At 37.0% G+C, this 20,692-nt stretch overlaps 1 protein-coding gene across 1 annotated transcript; it reads right to left on the bottom strand.

The window, feature by feature from the left end:
* Positions 1 to 2,745: 2,745 nt before the first annotated feature.
* gsk3ab (glycogen synthase kinase 3 alpha b) lies at positions 2,746 to 20,351 on the bottom strand. Its single transcript, XM_004078008.5, has 11 exons — positions 20,218 to 20,351; positions 19,932 to 20,117; positions 14,463 to 14,650; positions 14,262 to 14,345; positions 12,462 to 12,572; positions 9,898 to 10,028; positions 9,155 to 9,359; positions 8,556 to 8,651; positions 6,023 to 6,209; positions 5,828 to 5,905; positions 2,746 to 5,022 (listed from the first exon to the last, which is right to left on the bottom strand). Exons 1-11 carry the CDS (start codon positions 20,324 to 20,326, stop codon positions 4,955 to 4,957), a joined length of 1,443 nt encoding a protein of 480 aa, XP_004078056.2. The 5' UTR covers positions 20,327 to 20,351; the 3' UTR covers positions 2,746 to 4,954.
* Between the last annotated feature and the right edge of the window lie 341 nt (positions 20,352 to 20,692).

The following is a 20,692-nucleotide window of genomic DNA, read 5'->3' as shown; positions in this document are numbered from 1 at the left end:
CCGCCATGGCCGCTTAGCAAACCTGGTTTTCATTTGAAAGTTAAGAAACTGCAGTTCCCAAGAGGAGAAGCAATGCAAGGATTTCTCAACATTGTTAAGTCATCTGATGGGGAAAAAAATGGTAATTTGCCATGAATGATCTACTTTAAAGCAGATCTGGAGATTTTTTAAATTATCATACCAACAGTTATCTATTTCTTGAGATAAATAAAAATTGAATTTTATGAGATGGATTAGAAAATAATAATGCACTCAAAACTAGCTAAGCACTTAAAGTTATCCATTTGCATGATGAAAAGACATTTTAATGAACACATTTACATAAGTTAGATTTCATATGCTGCAGGTATCAGAGCCAAATCACTCACCTGCACAAACCTGCAAGTGATGACATTTTCCCCAAGGTTACAAATGCACATTTCTGCATAGCATAAGTAAGCAGCTTACGAGACAATCATTTGTCCTTCTTGTCATTCAAGCTGAAATATTTAAAAACTGACTTTACTTTATAAAGAATTGCAACACAAAACTGTTTTGTGCCACCCTTTTTTTAATACGGAGTAGATGCTGCTAAGGGTAAAAAAAACAACATAAAGTCATGATGGGAAAAAATGCCTATAATTCCCTATAATTTGATAACCAGGATTAAGACAAAACTTTACACTGCGACCTTTGTCCATACATGTTTTTCTCCAAAAGCAGGCCAAGAATACTTCAGGAAAGCTTAAGATTTAATCAAATTCTGTTCTTTATTCTGTTATTTTTTTTATAAGAAATCTGAGTTTCTCTGTGTCGGCAGGGTTAAAGGCAAAGGGAGGAAATTCATCACTTTGACTTGTGAGCTGTCGTGGCTTCAGACCAGACGTGGATTCACTTCCTGATCATCCTGACACAAACCATGTGTCACCAAAGAGGAGCGAAGACAAATGTCAGCAAAAAAAAAAAAGATCACGAAGACAGAGCAGCACCAACGTGTTGATCACTCATGGACCATTGTTAAAAAACCCACCAGCCCTCCCACGCCTATGCGTCACACATCTGATATAATTCAGCTGTGAAACGCGATATTTTATCTGTCAAGGTCAACAATATTTTCAGTGACATTTGCGATAGCATGGTTCCCATTCCAACAGGCCTGATTTCATCATTAGCTGCTGCCGATGTCTTCCACAGTTCCCTCTTCCGCCTGATGCTGCAGCAAGGCGTAGTAATAAGTCAGCTTTTAGTGAATTATTGCTGTTTTGCCCAAAAAAAGACAATAGAAATTGTACAAGCTCAAGCAAACAAACACGTTTTTTTCCCTTTTTTTTTCCGTACCCTCATCCACCTTGTGTGCATGATGTCACGCTGTCCATGCATCCACTTTATCAGCAAGAAAAAGTAGATGCATGAATGTTTGTCTCGCAGCGTCTCAAAGTCTGCTGTCCATGGCTCCAAACTCCACTTGGCTAAACTTTGCACAGCTCATCCATCCCGTCACATTTCTCAGCTTCCTCCCTCTTCCTCAACTAATCCTCATTCCTCACTCCAGTGCTTCTGTTTTTGACCTAGTTCCTGTTGAAGTTAACACAAAAACGAATAAAAGAAGCTGCTAAAATATGAATAATTGAATGATCCTTTGAGCTGATTTCACTGTTGTGACAAACTTTATGCTTTTGCTTCTGATATATTACAGATGCATTTTGAGCTGCCAACAGGAAATATAAGGAAATTATTTTCTCACTTTCTTCTCTTTTTGGATAATCAATAATTTATTAATAAATTCACAATAAAAACCTAAAAGGTCAATAACTAAATGAACTTGTGCTTCTTGCAGTCCAAGTTTTTCAGTGAGTGAAAGGAATGAGGGAAAAAACTTAAATTCCTGTAATTGCAAACGTTATCAGGAACTTAGAAAACACATTTTTTGCTTAACCAATAAATAGCTTTAAAAAAACATCTTTTGGCTACAATTTTAAATGATAGAAATCAATTCCACAATACATGGTTCAAATATTTTTTATGAAGTTGTAAGAGATAAATATCTCATTTAACTTTAATGAACCTGAGAGGGAACCCCGAATTATTCATGACTTGTGATAAATGAGGTCAAAGCAGGGCAAATTAGTTTTTCTTGATGGCCATCCATGCATAATGTTAAGAAAAAACTGCTACTGAACACCATTTCTGGGTTTATCATTAGATATCTAAAGTAAAATGTGCTGTTTTTCCTTCCTGCTGAGGGAACAATGAAACCTCAGTACCAGCTGCGTTTCAACTGTAATTTTGCTGGAAAAATGAGCTGCTACTCTTATATATAAAATGTACATTGAACTAGCTGCATAGCTGTATTCCATTCTTTAACTGCTAATATTGAAGCCATTTGAGATGACCCCCCCCCCCCCGATATTTATTTTACAACTTCTCATTTTGTTTGTTTAAAAACATAATTATAAAGAAAAAAATAAACGCACCTCTGATTACTTATCAAGATTAAGAATACATGTTACCCATTGAAATATAAAAAAAGATTCTGTAATGTTCAACCTTTTCCACCTGAATGCGTCTCCACATTGTTCCATTCTTTCATGGCTTAATAAAATAAGTGAATTAAAAAGTGTGTGAGCCACTGACATCCACAGACTAAACTGGTTCAGTTTCTTCAGAAGAAATCCTCCATAAATAGATATTCCTGCTTCTATTTGCTTTTGTCCAAATCCAAACAGATAACAGCTTTGGTATCAGTTGTTAATGAGATGCAGACACTTTGATTGCTTTATTATTGAGTTTAATTATTTATACCAACAAACAAAAACTGTCTCTCTCCCTCCATCTTTATCTCTTACCAAATTTCAATGTTCTCAGCAATGACAATTTACTCAGAAAAAAGGCGATTAGAAATAATAATTTAAAGTTGAAGGTTTAAAAACCCCACAATCTATGTACAAGCATAGATGTCGTGCAGGAAAAAAAAAGCTTATTTTTTTGTGAATGAAACCCGATGCCCCCCACCAACAAAAGCAAGGACCCTACAGATCCACAGGTCTGTAATGTTCCCTTCAGAGTGAAGCTTAAAGGGAAACTGGAGTCCCAGGAGATGGTCTGCATGAACATCTGCATACCTACAATGACAGAAACATCTGGATCTGAGGACAATATTGCAGATGTGACACACCTGGACTAGGAGATGATACACAAAAAAGATGACAAAGACCCCCCCCCCCCCCCCAAAAAAAAAAAAAAAAAACACACAATACAATAAATAAAATGGATGTGAAAACAAACGGGGGGAAAGGGAACGTTTTTATGAGAGAAATGAAGGGAGAGAGAATTTAAATGAAAACATTTTTGTTCTGTTTGCCCCCCCCGAACAGGGGACTGAAATGAAATCTTATTTACAGACTGCGACTGAGGATAACAGTCCAACAACTGTGGTGCCGGTCTACTACAGAAAAGAAAATTACAAGGACGACAATATAATAATAATAAAAATAACAAAATAAGATACTTGATATTTACAGTTTAGCTGTGAAAAAAAAGGGGGAGAGGTATGCAGGAGGCAGAGGGATGAAGATGAGGAAGAATGGGATGGGAGAGGTGGCTCCAGAAGCAGTTGGGTTTCAGCATTATGTCTGGTCAAATCATTACAGACACTCGCGGCGTCAGCTTTATCTGAACGTGCACAATTACGTTTTGGAAGGACTGGTATCAGTCCGGCCTGACAGCAGCCTGTTAGCTTGGCGAATCGTTCAGGAAAAGTACAGTCGACCATTCGAGTCAGAGAAGAACGTGAGAAGAGGAGCTGCCTGCATTCACAGGGGCATCGGGAGATCGAGAAACCGCTCCCAACCAAATAGAACTTCACAGTTGTCGCAGCATTAACTGAATAAAATCAGGAAGTGAGCGATGGCGGCGTGCAGAAGCTCCTCAGTTCCTCTGCAGACAGTGCAATTCTTGAACAAAATCCCGCTGATGCAAAACGCAACATTTTAAAGCGACATAATCAGAGAAGAGACTCCTCACCCCGCAAGTTGACAGCATCTAACCCTGCATGAACTTGTCTCCGTGAGCTGGACCAGCACCTGCGTCCTACCTCCCGCCCTCTTTGGAGATGCTATTCTCCTCTTGAGGCATGAAATGCCGAGTTACAAGCTAATGTCCAAAGTCTGCACTCTGCTTAAATAAAGCTCCCTCCCAATCACATAAAAGGCAACTACGGAGCCAAGAAAAAAAAAAAAGTAGACAAGCAATGGTGCTTTTTTACAATAAAATTTAAAACCTCATTTAAAAAGGCCTGTACTGTCTGGTATCAGACAAGATTAAAACATTTTTTCACATCTGCTCTCCAGTGGGCTTGATGAACTGTCATTTGGGGCCGAGTTTAGGGCAGAAAGCAACAGAACAGCCCGTCTACAAATGGAGCATGACCTACAACACTAGTGTGGGTTTTCTAAGGATGATTGTCAGTATGGTCTGGCCTTTCACATTGCCTTACTCCTCCAAAGCCAGCCACAATGCAATTCAACGCCACCATGGCCATAAATAAAAAAAATATGCAAATAAAAAGGAACTTAAATAGGAATAAAAGTCCGTTTTTGAGGACACAAAAACATTATCCACAAAGAATGTACAAGATTTCCCAGCATTCTACTCATCCAGAAAAAAAGAATATTTATCCTAATGCTCCACACGAGGGACAACAAGGACTTAAAGGTGCAGCTTATGTTAACCTCCCAAGTGCAGCTACCAAAATGTGATGAAAACAAACCACAGCTTCCTGAGGCCAGCAGCGGCAGGTGCTGCTTTCTATTGAAAGTGGTGAACATCTAGGCAAAATAGCAGTTCTGAGTGTTTACGTGATTGTGTTCGTCTTTTCTATTTCGGACGCTTGGAGCCGAGGAGAAGGCTGAGAGGGAGAGGAACAGGAAAAGGAGGACAGGGAAGACAACAGAGGACATGACAGGGGGACTAGTGCTCAGGTGCTATTGTTGATGGATCCAGGAGCTGAGCCTGGCTGGGCGGTACTGTCTGACACACTGCCCTCTGCAGGAGAAGAGAAGAAAACACATTTTAACCAAAAGCAATGTTTTTAATGAGAGTCTAAGTGACAGCACAAATAAACAATCAGCTTGGTAGTTTAAAGTGTAAGGGTCTTCACAGAATGATTATGACCTAAAACTGTTATTTTGTGCTTTTATTTAAAAGTCCTTTTATAAATATTTATCGGCGTAAAATGATGTCCATACATGTAAGTAAGTTTTGCTTCTTGTGTGAATCTATATAAAAAATGTGCAAGAGAGGAGCAATACCAAGTTTTCTTGGGTAAAAAGTTGTATGCATGCATACGGCTGTAAAAATATTTTGCACACTTGCAAAAATGTATTTTGTCTTCAGAAACATTTTTTTGGTTCTCGTACACATCTGCTCACACACAGATCTAAAGGCATAAAATCAAGTTCCAATCTCAGAGCTGACACACACGTTGTGTCTTATATGATATATGAATCAGCATCTTTCCTCAACCAGCAGCTGATTGATATATTGCCTCTCACTGGCCAATCAGACTGCAAAATTTTACACTGAGACGATTCACATTTCATTATCTGTAATTTTGCAACTAGAACATGGAATTACTTTTTACTATCAGAGCATCATGTCATGAGAAAACCGCTGTCAGGACTGCTGCAACTATAAAAAAAAGTGTCCATCAAACCAGATGTCCTTACACTAAACCTTTTGTAGTAGACATTACTTTACAACAACTAAATACTTCTGAAAGGAATGTTACTCTATATTTGATCTTAAAATCTGGTTTACCAACAAAAATAACTTTGGTTATGAAACGTACCATGTGAAGCCGGGGATGTCTGTGCACGGGCATGAGGAGGAATGAGTGCGGAATTCAGAGGCGGTTGGATAGAAAGCTCTGAGAACCCAGGAAAGACAAAAGCCCAATTACAAATAAGTACTACGAGAAGAAAGACTAGACAATGGAGGGTAAACATGTAACAAATGAACACTGCAGAAAGAGCAAAACACTTGCCAAAAGAACTGAAGTTGAAGAGGTGCGGCAGTTCTCGTCCGCTGGGCAAGCGAGTGTTAGGCTGGCGCAGCTCGTCGAAGAAGGCGTGCGCACACGCCTCCAGAGGAGACAGTCTGGTTACTGGCGTGTACTCCAGCAGGCGAGAGCAGAGGGCAATGGCCTCTGGTGGGGTACGAGGCTTAAAGACCTAATTTGACACCAAAAAAAGAGAGATTCATCAAAACATTTAGTTTTAGTACAGACATTTTATTATGGAAAGAGATGAGACACAGGTAACAGAAGAAATGAACTGTGTTACATTGATGTGTATATCAGTACTTGTCTACTTATACTTGTGTGACGGCATTCTTTTTTTCTTTTCCTGTAAAGATCTTAACTTTAAATGCTAGAAAAGGACACAACAGAAGACACGCATTATTCCACCACTACATTTCATTTCTTGTAATTTCCAGACGTGTTAATATTAAATTTATGTAGATTTATATATACTATACATTTTAGTATAATACAATGACATTTTATCTTAAATAAGAAACTAAAACCAACATTTTTAAATACATTAACATCGTCTTTAAAGTAGTTATAAAGTATGACTTTCTAATGTTTTCTGTATTCGTGAAAGTGTATCATAATTTCCTGATTTGTTTTTTTCCACAGTTTAACTCTATGTTTTAAAATAGTAAAATTATTTTTTTTATATTTGAGCCGTAATGATTTTTGGCTAAGAATTTTCTTTTCTGCTATATCCTAAACTTTTTATGGTGAAACGTTTATGGTAGCTAAGCGTTTGCTAGAATGACTTTTTGAAAATGATTCATCTGAGAAAAACATCTATCAAGTTGATAAATATCAACTCTGAAACATAATTATTCCTAGAGAGCCAAAGTATAATATAAGTTTAGGTAGGCAGAAGCTCACCTACAGTCAGGACCATAAATATTTGGACACAGACACATTCTTTCTAATTTAGTGTCTGTACATTACCACAGTGAGTTTTAAATAAAACAACTCAGATGCCATTGAAGTGCAGACTTTCAGCCAATTTTATGCCACAAAAAGATGGCATAGAATTGTGAAAAAATAAAGCATTTTTTAAACACAATCCCTTCATTTCATGGACTCTTAAGTAATTGGACAATTGACTTCCATGCTATTGCGTGGGCAGGTGTGGGCAATTCGCTTGTTATGTCATTATGAGTGAAGCAGATAAAAGGCCTGGAGTTGATTAGAGGACTCATGCTTGCATTTTGAAGATTTTGCTGTGAACAGACAACATGCGGTCAAAGGAGCCCTTCATGCAGGTGAAAGGAGCCATCATTAAGCTGAGAAAACAGAAAAGAACCCATGCGAGAAATTGTTACAGTTTTAGGAGTGGCAAAATCAACAGTGTGGTACATCCTGAGAAAGAATTAAAGCACTGGTGAACTCAGCAACACAATAAGACCTGGACGTCCACAGAAGACTACAGTGGTGGATGATGGCAGAATCATTTCTATGGTGAGGAGGAACCCGTTCACAACAGCCAACCAAGTGAACAACACTCTCCAGGGGGTAGGCGTATCAATATCCAAGTCTACCATCAAAAGGAGACTGCATGAAAGTAGATACAGAGGTTACACTGCAAGATGCAAGCCACTCAGAAGCCTCAAGAATGGGAAGGCTAGATTGGACTTTGCTAAAAAGCATCTAAAAAAGCCAGTACAGTTCTGGAAAAACATTCTTTGGACAGATGAAACCAAAATCAACCTCTACCAGAATGATGGCAAGAGAAAAGTATGGAGAAGGCGTGGAGAAGCTCATGATCCAAAGCACACTACATCATCAGTAAAACACGGTGGAGGCAGTGTGATGGTCTGGGTGTGCATGGCTGCTAGTGGCACTGGGACACTAGTGTGTCAATAGTGTTTATTGATGACGTGACACAGGACAGAAGCAGTCCAATGAATTCTGAGGTGTTCAGAGACATGTCATGACTGTCTGCGCAGATCCAGGTGAATGCAGCCAAACTGATTGGACGGCGTTTCATAATACAGATGGACAACGACCCAAAACATACAGCCAAAGCAACTCAGGAGTTTATTAAAGCAAAGAAGTGGAATATTCTTGAATGGCCAAGTCAGTCACCTGATCTTAACCCAGTTGAGCAGCATTTCACTTGTTGAAGACTAAACTTCAGACAGAAAGTCACACAAACAAACAGCAACAGAAAGCCGCTGCAGTAAAGGCCGGGCAGAACATTCAGAAGGAGAAAACCCAGCATCTGGTGATGTCTATGAGTTCAAGACTGCCAACAAAGGCTTTTCAACCAAATATTAGTAATGACCATTTTGTTTTCAGGTATTGCATTTGTCCAATTACTTACGAGCCCATGAAATGAAGGGATTGTGTTTAAAAAATGCTTGTAGCAAGAATCAGATTGAAAAATAAAGTAACTCAGTATTTAAAATTGTAATGTTTCATAGTTTAACCATTTTTTATGTCACCTAGGAAGAAGAAAGCACAGTGAGCATTGTGGTGCTTTACCAAAACATACCTTTGTCCATGGATGCGCCTTGATCTGTGGGAATTTGAACTCTGTGTAGTTGGGATTCATTTCCCGGATCTGCTCCCTTGTTGGAGTCCCCAGAACCTGAAACCAGTGAAAAAGTAAAAAGAAATACAAATCACAAACACAGCACTCACTTTTTGAAAGAAATTTTCTGCAAATATTGTTTTTTCTCCCAAATGTTTTAATCAAGTGTATTAATCAGTAAAACTTTCCCTTCACAGGTCACCTAAAGAATCATCCTATTGTCTCCATTCTCCTCACTCACGTCCTCTTTCTCTACATCCATGAACATCATTGTGGTCTTCCTCAAGGCCTTCCTTCTGGCAGCTCTATCCTCAGCATCTTTAGCAGATACATCTCTATTTTCCTCCTTTTACCTTGTTCATACAATTACAATTTAACTTCAAAACTAATCCCATTTATCAGCATTCATGTGTGATATTTAGAAATAAGCATAGGGTCCATCAAATTTATTATTATTTTTTGCTCCATTTTGTGTTTTTACTTGATCAGATCTGCAGTTGATTCAAATCAACTTTCTTCCTGTAGATTTTCCTTCCCTGGTAGCAGCAGTTTTACTCTACCTTTATGATTTCTACTAGCTGGTCCACACCACTGTCCCCGGGAAAGATGGGCTGGCCCAGCAGCAGCTCCGCCAACACGCACCCGGCTGACCAGATGTCGATGTTGGAGGTGTAGTCGGTGGCGCCGAAAATGAGCTCCGGGGCACGATAGTACCGTGAGCAAATATAGGACACGTTTGGCTCCCCTCGAACTAGCTGCTTCGCACTAGAAAGTTTCACAGGCAAATCAGGGAAAAAATTAGGGATTTGAAATGTAAGTTCACACTGCAGTTGTAATAAAAAAAAAAAAAAAAAAATCGGATTAGGCTTTTTGGTTGAGATCAATTGTGGGGATTTCCAATATTCTTTTAACTGTATTTTATTAAAGTACATACATTTATTTCCAAAAGGAAATCATTTTATTGTAGTTTTCTTTAAACACAGCCTGGTATCGAAAAAGGTTTCTTCCCAAATACTAGAGAAAACAAAATTGTGCATTTATTTTTTAAATGATGCATTACTGCTATGTTTGTTATTTTCATTAAGTTGTCAATCAGTGGGAAATTATTGACGACAGTTGAAGAAAAGCGGGCTAAAAGTCAAATCAATGCGACTTTGTTGCACAAACTGAGGTCAAATTGCATGATGGGTTTCTGACAGAACCATGTTTCCTGTCAGCTTTGTGTCACTTTTGCCTGCTGTGTGAATTCAGCCACTAAAACATCAGCAGTTCTCAAAGAAACAGAGACGAGACCATTTCTGACCTGCCAAAGTCACAGAGCTTGAGAATCGCCGTCTCTGGATCCACCAGCAGGTTCTGCGGCTTTATGTCTCTGTGACACACGCCCTGGGAATGAATATAAGCCAGACTGCGGAACAGCTGGTACATATACACCTGAGGGCAGAAAATATGAGCCAACTTCAGAAAATGTTTAACAATTAGACAAAAGAACCTCAAAAAGTACCGTATTTGGAAACATTGTTAGGTCACTTCATGCCCATGATTTATATAAAGAACTTTAAATCTTCATTTGTTTCCTATGTGATTTTTTTTAATGACATTTGTGAAAATAATGTAGCAATAACTAAAGGACCTTTGATATTGTTGTCTTAGTAACATTTTAGCATAAAATGCATTTACAGCTAATTTAGATCAGAAAAGAAGCAGAAAAAACAAGTAAATAAATGTACATCTGTGATATGAAAAAGCTTTACATGCAGGAAGCTTACCTTTGCCTCTTCAAGCTAATCCTAAAGTTAATCAGGAAAGATGTTTAAAAGTCAAGTTTTTAAAAAAGCTCTGGATTAAGTAAATATTTAACTTTTCCAAGTCCTAATATTACATCATTTACAGTAAAACCTTGAACGTGCAGCAGTGGACTAGAGGTTCTAGTTTTTAGATATTAGTAGAGAACAATACTTATTGAACATCCATAGAGTCTCATCCCTTTCACCCTGTCTCCTAAATAATATACAAACATAAGCACTTTGAAATGTTACATTAATATATTCTAAATTCCAATTATAATTATACTATGCCTTAACAGCTCCACGACCTGGACTTCTCTGGTTTGAAGACGGTGAATTGTTTAACTGTTTTTGGCTAAATTTGGGTCTGAAGGTTAAACGAACGAATAGGAATGTGAAATTACTATTATATATTTTACAAAAGCTGCAACCCATATGTGTTCATGTCTGCGGAGGTTTTCTGTTCGTTTGTTTTGATCACATGTGACCCAGTTCTCCTTCAGGGAGGACAGTGAAGGTATGAGAGAAGCAGGTGCGTGATGTCTGATACAGCCTGCAGGAAAGAGTTTCCACGCAAAAACAGCACGAGGCTAAAAGTGTCTTTCAAAAGACGTTTTAACATCCTTATGCAACATTTGTCCTCTCTCACACAGAAATAATTATCTTAACATAACTAATTTCTGCTGTCAGAAAATAAACCTGGTATTAAAAAAATGACATTGAACTGCATTTTGTCAGGACAAACTTGGCATTAAAAAACATTGTTACACAAATGCGATGAGGGCATGGATGAAGGTGATAAAAGGCATCTATATAATATTAAGAAGAAACAAAAATAACAAATCACAGCAAGACTAAATGGCACGCAACAAAATGTTAGTGAAGACCAAAAAACAGATCAAAGCACGGCACCTTAAAGCCTCAAAGATCAAAGCTAAGGTTGGAAAAAAGCCCGTGAGAAGGCTGCATCTTTTTTTTCTTTTATTAGTGTGTGCAAAGCGAAGTCTGCAAACAAAATAAGTGCATCGCTTAGACATGGAGCCAAGGGTGTAGTACAATAAAAGCCCACAGGTCTCCATTTTCCCTCTGTGGTTTCCTGATCTTAAATATATGAACTCCCTGTAAAAAACCAACAATTCGGTGCTTCATAAAAGCAAATGGTCAGCAAATGGTTGGTTTAATATAGTACAGTTTTTTAATTGTATAGTGAGTGATAATAGCAGATCCATATAAGCACGTACAGAAATTTGTTATATTCTAACCCAGAGCTGAAAACTTTCATTCAGGACATCCAACCCGTGAGGTAAAGGAAATTTGAATAGAACTGTTCTATAAGATTAAAAAACATAAAATTGACAGCACTTTCTGTGCATTAGCTAAATTCTCAATAGAGAATCAATTTCTTTAATTGATTTTTTCAACTATCAAAAAGGAAAACTACAAGGTCACAGCATTTTTGACATTTCTAACTAGTTTTCTGCTTTTATATTAATACAAATGCCAGTTTTTTTTTTTGAGAATTTGAATGCTTGTTTGAACATTTACACAGTACGTTGGGAATGGTTTTATACCACTAAGACATATCGTTTAGCAGGAGAAGTATGAAATAAAAACAAAAATCTCAAGATTTTAGTAGGTGGTCTTATTCCTACCACAGGGCCACAGTATGGTTAAACATTAAAAAATAAAACTTTGGCTCACTAGAGCTGAGGATGATGATGATAACTTTGAAGAAAAAAAACAAAGCAAGTTAACATTTGCACACTAAATGTTAACCTTCCTGCTACATAAGAATTAAGCCTGACACCATATTTTTCTTTGTATTTATTTATTATTTTTTTGTATTACTCCTGTGTCTATGTGTATCAGTATAAAACAACTAAGACAAACTTAGAAACACTGTTTCAAGTTTATTCATGAAAATATTTAATCAGGGTTAGAAAAAAAAAGCAAAAATCAATTTATTTAAAAAAAAAACTGTCACTAATCAACCTTTTCAAGGATTCAGTGGCTCTCTGACACTGATATGAGTAGTTGATGACTTCAGGAGCATATTTAGCTGTATGTTTGATCTACTCACCTTAACATAGATGATGGGAATTGTAGTCTTGGCCTTATTGAAGTGCCTGGCCACCCTGTACACAGTCTCTGGGACAAAATCCAGCACAAGATTCAAGTAAACCTCGTCCTTCTAGTAAGAAGGAAACAAAAAAAGGAAAAGGAATTTAGAAAAAAAAAAAGCCAAAGATAACTCACTTGCAAGTCACACAAAAAATATGAGTAATAGAAATGTTTAAGAAAGGAGGACAATACAATTGTTTCGTTTTTCAAACTGACACCAAAAAGTACAAAGGTGGTATAGTTTGTGTGGTAGAAGCAACATGTCATTCTTTCCCTTTCTGCACATTAAAAAACACAATGAATGCTGAGGTCTTCCTTCATTTTTTTTTAAACTGTAAAAGTGTGAGTAACTGGAAGCTCAGTCTCCACTTGCTGGTTAAACTCTGTACAGGCTGAGAGCAGTGAGGCAGCTCAGGATAAATGATATTATTATTAACAGATGAAAATAAATATTAAAGAATGAAAATCAAATGTAAAAGTTCTCGTAATGTAGCAACTGGAAAGGGCGGGCTAAAGTCTCTCGGCTCCGCTCAATTCTGATGCATCCACTTGCAGACAAATAGATTCCTTAACGTCTTCCTTTTCCTCATCGGAGCTGCATCTGGTTCAAAACTGTATGGCTGGATAGCTCCAGTATTGCTTGCTATTTTTGTGGCACTGTTAATGTTAGGCTAGGGTTGTTTGGGGCTGTAAGCTAGCAGGAGAGTGTAAACAACGGGATGATGGGAAATGAGGAAAAGGCTACACGGCAACAGTCTGAGCCACAACTCTGAGGCAAATTGCAGACTACTGCCGCTCTGCACACAATAAGTCTTAAAAAAACAAAAACAGCTTTTGTGATTTGGGCAAAAAACAGCATAATCATAATAAACTGGAAACGATTTGACAATAGATCCAAATATGGTTGGAGTGAAACTTCAAGCGTCTTGACATGACAATATTTTCAAGCATGTGTTTGCTGACAATAGGATCCATAGGATTCTGAATTGAAAAAATTAAACCTTCAGTGGCTCAGGCATATCGACTGGAGTTTATGTCGCTCAACTGAACACCATTCAGAAAACGGGCAATTAGATGAAACAAATGAGGGGGGAAAACAACAATAATGAACAAATCTAAATTCTAAAAAAATCAAAAAAGCATTAAAAATATTCACACACCCTCGAATAATTAAAGAAAGAATTAATGAAAACATTCTGTAACAGGCCGATAATATAAACTTTTGAGCGAGGAAACATGCCTCCAGGACCTGAATCAAATTTACTTGCAGAAACGTTCATAACTCCACATACTGAAAAGAGGCTTTTTCGCAAATATTGGCCAATACAGATATTTTGCCAAAATAAGTGATTTCTTAAAAAAAATCCACTGTTGTCTATTAGATAACCCAGCATAAAAGTTAGTCAAATTGGTGATTATTATGAAATGTAAAAAGAAGAGCAATTTGAGATTCATGGCACACTTTCACAAATGCTAAACAGCTGAAAGGAATAGTAAATCCTCTTCATAAAACCAAACACTGTGCTTTTAAACTACAATGAATTAAAATATGACTTAAGAAGGATTTATGCAACTTCTGCAGATGAATTTAGCCAGTTATCTAGGACCGACATAACTTATCGTACTGTCCTGGAAGGACAAAGATCAGCCTGTCTTTCACACTCCCATGAATCACTAATGAAGCATGCATTAATTGCCTGGGCGAGGAAAACTGCTTTATCTGGATCATGCAAAATGCATAAAGCCAGTGCATACACACCTTCTCTCCATTGGAATAGAAGAAATAGCGTAGCCTCACAATATTACAGTGGTCCAATTTCCTCATAATTTGCAGCTCTCTATTCTATAGTGGATAAAAAAAGAAAAATAAATCAGAGTTAGAAAAATATAAGGACATGTAAAACATTACAACTTCAGCCCCTTGAAGCAATCTAAATAGACATCGACGTCTAAAGAATACCTTAAATCTTTTATCTTGGAGAACCTTCTTAATGGCCACCATCTCTTGCGTGTCAATGAGGCGTGCCTGGTACACCACTCCAAAGGAGCCATTTCCTATTACCTTTATGTCAGTATAGGACACTTCCTGTGGGCGGTCAGGGCCCTGTCCAGGTGTGGCTACCACTGTTGTCACTTTTCCACTGTCTCCTTTGAACAAAAGAGGAGAAAAAAAGAAGAAAAAAAAACATTTTAGCCCTTTTTTGATTTTAAACTGAACATATTAGAGACAAAAACAAAAAAGTCTACGTGCCATTAAAACGACCTTTGTGATTAGCTCCAAGAATAGACGTAAAGCAAGAACATGAAAGGAGCAAGATGCATCATTAATTCCCTGCTACTAAAAGTACTAGAAACCTGAGCCTCTGTATTTGTCATGTGTAGCAACAGAGAACACGGCCAATCTAATTGATCAAAGACAAATTATCAAGGAGTTGTCAAGATTGTCTTCCATCCATCAAAGCTCTAGAAGGCATGCCATCCCTCTTGGCCTGATTTTGTTGGGTATCAAAGCTAAACTGGTTTGAAGTTCTGCTTTTTTAAGAACGGTTGTAACCCTTGATTTGGCTCTCCAGCAAAGTATAAAAAAAGAATGACTGAAAAAGAAAAATCTGATTTTCTGCAACTGAAAACTCAAAAAGCAGGGTTCTGTGTATGTTTTTCTGTACATTTTGAAAATATTTGACAATCGATAACACAAGGCAATAAAAGTGGGAAAAAATGAACAACAGTTAAAAGGCCAACTGCATAGCGCTTTGTCAGGACTTGTAATGACATTTTCTTACATGACTTGTTTCAACAGGCACCCTTAATATTTCTAAAAGGCCTTCTCCATTTTAAAACATCAGAAAGATAAAGGGATTATTTTCTCAAAAATATTGTACGTATCAACTCAATTTAATGATATAATCTATGTTCTTGATTTATTTTTATAATATGATGAAAACAAAATTCTATTACAAAGATTTTTGTATAAAGCTGTTTGAAGGTTGAAAGTATCCAATAGTCTTTCCACGTGATTAGCCTAGATCTGATATGATCCCTGCAGTCAGCAAGAAATATTCAGCACTGAGATCAGTCTCATTGGTCTACTGCAGCTCCATAACACGGTGCTGTGTGGTATTTTATTCTAGTCTCGCCAACACTCTTTAAACATGTCAGAGCGTGGCCCGTCATACGGAGTCCTAAAGAAAAGGAGCTCCACTTAATTCTGAGTGGATAGTTCTGGTATGCAAGTCAAGATGCATAACTTGTTATGAGGTGCAATACTGCAACACCCCTTTCACTTGATCAAAGTTTTAGATCCATTGCAGAACTAGTGTTGTAACCATTAGAACTATTTCAGTACCCATCAGTGGCAAACGGACGAACACAAGGAGGACAAAGTATATTTCAACCAACATCTAGACCATCTCAGGGGTTTTTTTGAAAGCTAAAGATTGCATCAGCCCTCTTTTGTATTTTCATTATTAGAAGTAGATATGCAAACAAAGTCTGTTAAAATACAACTCCCCTACCCAACAGTTGTCACTGGTGCGTTTATTTAAAGCAGGAAGTTTCTTTCCCTGTAATGCATCATTTGTGTTTGTGCCCAATAATGTGAGAGCTCCAAAACAATATTCAAGTCAGCATTCTTCCTCAACCTGTATTTACCGTACCTGCTGTTCAACCACTGCTGTGCTGTGAGATGATGCATCTGTCTGGGTGTTGGAGAGAATGTATCACTTTTCTATCTAGATATTAAGTTAGCACAAAAACGACTACCCAGTTTTCATGCTAATGCGGAAACTAGTGCCGGATCAAGCTTCAAAACAAATAGAAAGCTTCCAGGTGTGGATTGGTTTGAATCGGTTATTAAAGTACTTCAGCTTACAGTTTAAAATAGAAATTGATTGAAGGGTATGAGAGCCACTAATAAAAAAGGGGATTTAAACAACCTTTTGGAGAAATCTTTAGTTTAATTCGTTAGCTATCTAAATACTGTTTTTATAACCAAAGAAAATTAGCTTAGGAATACAAATCTAAATAGTTAAATTAATATTGAATCACAAAAACGATTGTTGGGTAGTAAATCTAAGAGTGTATTCAGACTGGACACATTTGGTTGTCTTAAATGGAATCAGAGTTCTTTCCCCCAATAATTCGGAACGAATTTTCAGGCTGAATCCACCCAAGTAGACCCTGGTCCGGGACCAGGAACCGCTCTCGGACTCATCTTTCAATGTGGTCTCAGTTCTTGTCCAATCGGACTGAACTTCGGTTCGCTCTGAGATTCCTTCAGTCTGAATACAATCCGGCCTCATAGCGAAACAACTGAACCAAAACGGCCACTGTAGTCGGTCGTCATGTGATCTAAACACAGAATTGTAGCAACAGATGAGCCGCGGACCAAAATAAAGCAAAGATTGCCGCGTTCTCGAGAGGAAAAAAGGGTCCAACTCCTTAATTGTTAGAACGTTTATTTTGACACTGCGTTTTACATGTTTTTGTGTGTCTTGTTACATGGCAGGCACTGCTGTGTCATCATCTTAAAAGCTACCTTGTAGTTCTTTAACGCCATAACACCTCAACGATGAGACACAGCAACTCATATAAATGTGGTCAGATGAATGCAGAATCCAAACAATTTTTAACGTGACACACATTGCTTCTCACCGTTTTCCCCACAATCTATATGTCATAAACACTTAGCAGTGTACCTTTTTAGACGTGTTCTTGCCAGTGACCGCCCTGCAGGATGCCTCGAAAAAAGCGAGTTATAAGTGTTGAGCCTGACGTTGATCCAGGCGTTTATAAATAAACTATCCCAAGGACTGCAAAGCGCAGAACTTTCATAATTTCTGTCTCTAGTTGCTTTGCTCTGCCCTCGTAATTCCTGATAAACGGACAGAGATTTTTATTCACGTGGTTTTGTTTACAAGCTTTGGTTTGAATCAGGAAAGGCTGCTAGATGGCAGTCTGAATACAGACCAAACGCAAGTTTCAGGAATCAATCCGGAACAAATCAAGTGGACTGGGTTAGGAACAAACGGTTTTCCAAGGCTGAATACACTCTAAGAGGATGTTTTTTATTTTTAACTTTAACAGTAATAGTAGAACAAGATTAGTTTCATTAGCAGATGTAAAAACAAGATAACATTGACCTTAAACTTAAGCTTTTCTGGAGCCCATCAGACGAAGAAGATTTCTGACAAGTGACACTACGCAAAATATTCTGATTTTTTTTAAAACATGCAGAAAGGATGATGGAAATTGATTTCTTTTACAGTTTTGTGAATCTAGGTATAAAAAGATTGTTTTTAAAATTAAGTAAACAACTTTGAGAGAAACTAAGACATTTGCTGATACAATATTACAAAAGACAGGCTTTAAAAATAGCCTTGAAAAAGGAAACATTACCGAGAACCAATCAGAGGAGATTTATATATTTTCATGCACCTAAAAGTGTGAAGAAATAAAAACAGATACAAAAACACACAGAGTGTACTTTAAGGGAAACATAGATAAGATTTAAATGGATCTGAAAAAGCAAAACAAGAGTACATATGAAAGAAAGACAGAAAGTGCATTGTGCCAAAATAAAGTCTTATAATACACGGTAATAGTGGTGTGTGGTAGAAATACAATATACTAACACAAATAGTGCATAACAAAAAGGTTGTTTATGAGATGAAATGCATAGATCAATAAGCATATGCTACATGTTAGTGTAGAGAAGAGTTGTGAAAGTACAAATGGTTTGACATAAAACAGACTACGTTTTACCTTAGTTTGGTACATTTAGCCTTTTAAATTTTGGTTAGTTTATGTAGTTTAGGATGTAATCTGACTAATGATGATTGATAGTAAATATATTTATTAGTGTAGCATTGTAAAATGATTGTTTACAAAAGACCTACTTTGTATCTATTGCTCCTATTTTATGAACACAAATGCGATGTTTGCATTCCAGTTGGATAAACTGTTAAAAACCCTAACTCTGCTATCATCTAAAATATTTTAAACATGTTTAGGTTGGTAAAGACTCACATACATTCAGACACGCATGTCATCTCATGTGTATGATTCTTTTTAACGTTAATTAAAAAGCCACACATACCCAAAACAATAATACTTTTAGTTTTAATTTTTTGACTATATTTGTGTGAATTTGATTAAAGTAGATTAAACATAACGATGGGAATTTTATGTTTTCATTCATCATATTTGCCAAACAAGCTTAAAGGTAGCATTCTTATCACTGTGCCATTTACAGCAATTCCTTGAAATGTTCTAAGGAATTCCAACAACAGTTCCTCTACAACTTTGTTTAATCCCTTTATTGTTGTTAGGCAGCAAATTTTGCACGATTTGAGTTTCCTTTTAAATTAAACATTTCTGCTTTTTATCTTTTGCAAAAACTCTGCAGTGCATTAATTGGAATGCCAGTATTACATTTATCTGCATAAATACATATTTTAGGTCAGTAAATGGGTTTCACTCAAATACAGGGTTGTTTTGTTGTATGAAAAAATTGAAAATTATGTGTACTACAATAGATTAAATTAATTTGCTCGTCTCTAACAAGTGAGGTTCCAATTCCATTGTTTTAGCAAAGCCTGTACATAGTTGAGCCTTGGGGCTTATGCTGGCCAACCAGATAAGGATAACCACGTACAATTGGAAATACAATTTGACTGTTGTTACTTTCCAATAGTATTGTTCAAATTTTACAAATGCATGACAAACTAATGTTGCTGATACAGAGTGGCTAAAATGAAGCTAGGTTAATTAAATAATCAGCTCTATTTGGGACATAAATATTTATGTAAACAAGTCTGTAAGTACTGGGGAAAGTTTGAAAAATTCCCTCTCTCGTCTGGAGCAAGAACTAAAACTGATCAAAATGAAGTACAGATGGGACAATACTGTTACATTTGTCAGATAGCCCACTGCATTTGACTATAGCTGACCTAAGTTCTGAGGGAGCCCACTTAAAAATGCGGTTTTCGTTTTCCTTTGCTTTTTACTAGTAAAGCAACACAATTCTTAAGTTAATGTGATATGACAGCATAATCATGGTAAAAATTATATAGTTCGGCGATGTTGCCGAAAATTAAAAGAATTCTAAAGAACGAAGATAAAAGCAACAACGTGGTATGTAGTGTTCGATTAATTTTTTGAAAACAATTTTCACTAAAATTCCCACAAAAGGCTATTTTAATTTTAGCTCTTAGAGGAACGATTTAATAAAACACGGCTAACGTTAGCTAAACAGCTTACTTAAGTTAGCTGGATAGCTAACACAGTTACAGCTAAAGGTAACTCAGCTTCAAAATCGAGGTTAAGACATTTTGACACATTACATTTTAAACAGCACACAGTCTAAAATTGTATATCAATTGTGTTAAACTAAAGTGGAACAAATTATAGACGCACAAAGTCTACTTACTGGGCAATTTCAAATTTCCAAAGCTCGTAGAGCTGCTTCCACCTGCTTGTGAAGCCCCAGTCTTTCCTGTCGAGCTTCCGCCGGGTACTGATGATCCGGCACCGGCTGCAGCAGATCCAGGAGCTCCGGGAGGCTCAGCGAATGAGCTGGTCCTGGCCCGCCCGCTGCCGCTCATATTTGTGTGAACTAAGGCCGGGGCAAAGTTGAATGTTTTAGCAGGCACGCCTTCTAAAATGTTACTACATATATGTAATATAACATTCAGTGTGTATTTAAAAACACTTACAGCGTTCAGAATAGGTTTCTCGTCTCCCCCTTTCTTCCTCTGTAGAGCGGCGATGGTGGGGGGGACTGGGGAGTTGACGCACAAAAACGTAAAATACGCAAGAGTTCATGGGAAATTGAGTTTAATTTCAAACTGTCCTGGTTTGTTTCTTTCTTTTCTCCTCTAAATAGCCATTTGCAGTTTATCTGTTTTTATTACTCTTTCATTCTTATATTATTAATTGTTAATTGTTTTACTCTCTAAAATGTATTGCACCTTTTTTCATTTTCAAATAAATTCGGATGTAAATAACAAAAATAATAAAATGTTCTTGATAGCATCCCGGGTTCTTTTTGCATCGTTTTAATTTAGAAATGCTATTAATAGTAAAACTTTAAAAAATGTATTTTATTATGTGATGACACCAACACTTCTTTGAATCATCAATGTTACAAATTTAAACATGTAAAATATTTTCCCAAATTCAAAAGTGTAA

Source organism: Oryzias latipes, chromosome 16 (assembly GCF_053564925.1).
Source record: "Oryzias latipes strain Hd-rR chromosome 16, Olatipes_Hd-rR_3.1".
NCBI lineage: Eukaryota > Metazoa > Chordata > Actinopteri > Beloniformes > Adrianichthyidae > Oryzias > Oryzias latipes.
Note: the sequence above shows the minus strand (reverse complement) of the source record. Positions and strands in the feature narration are given on the sequence as shown.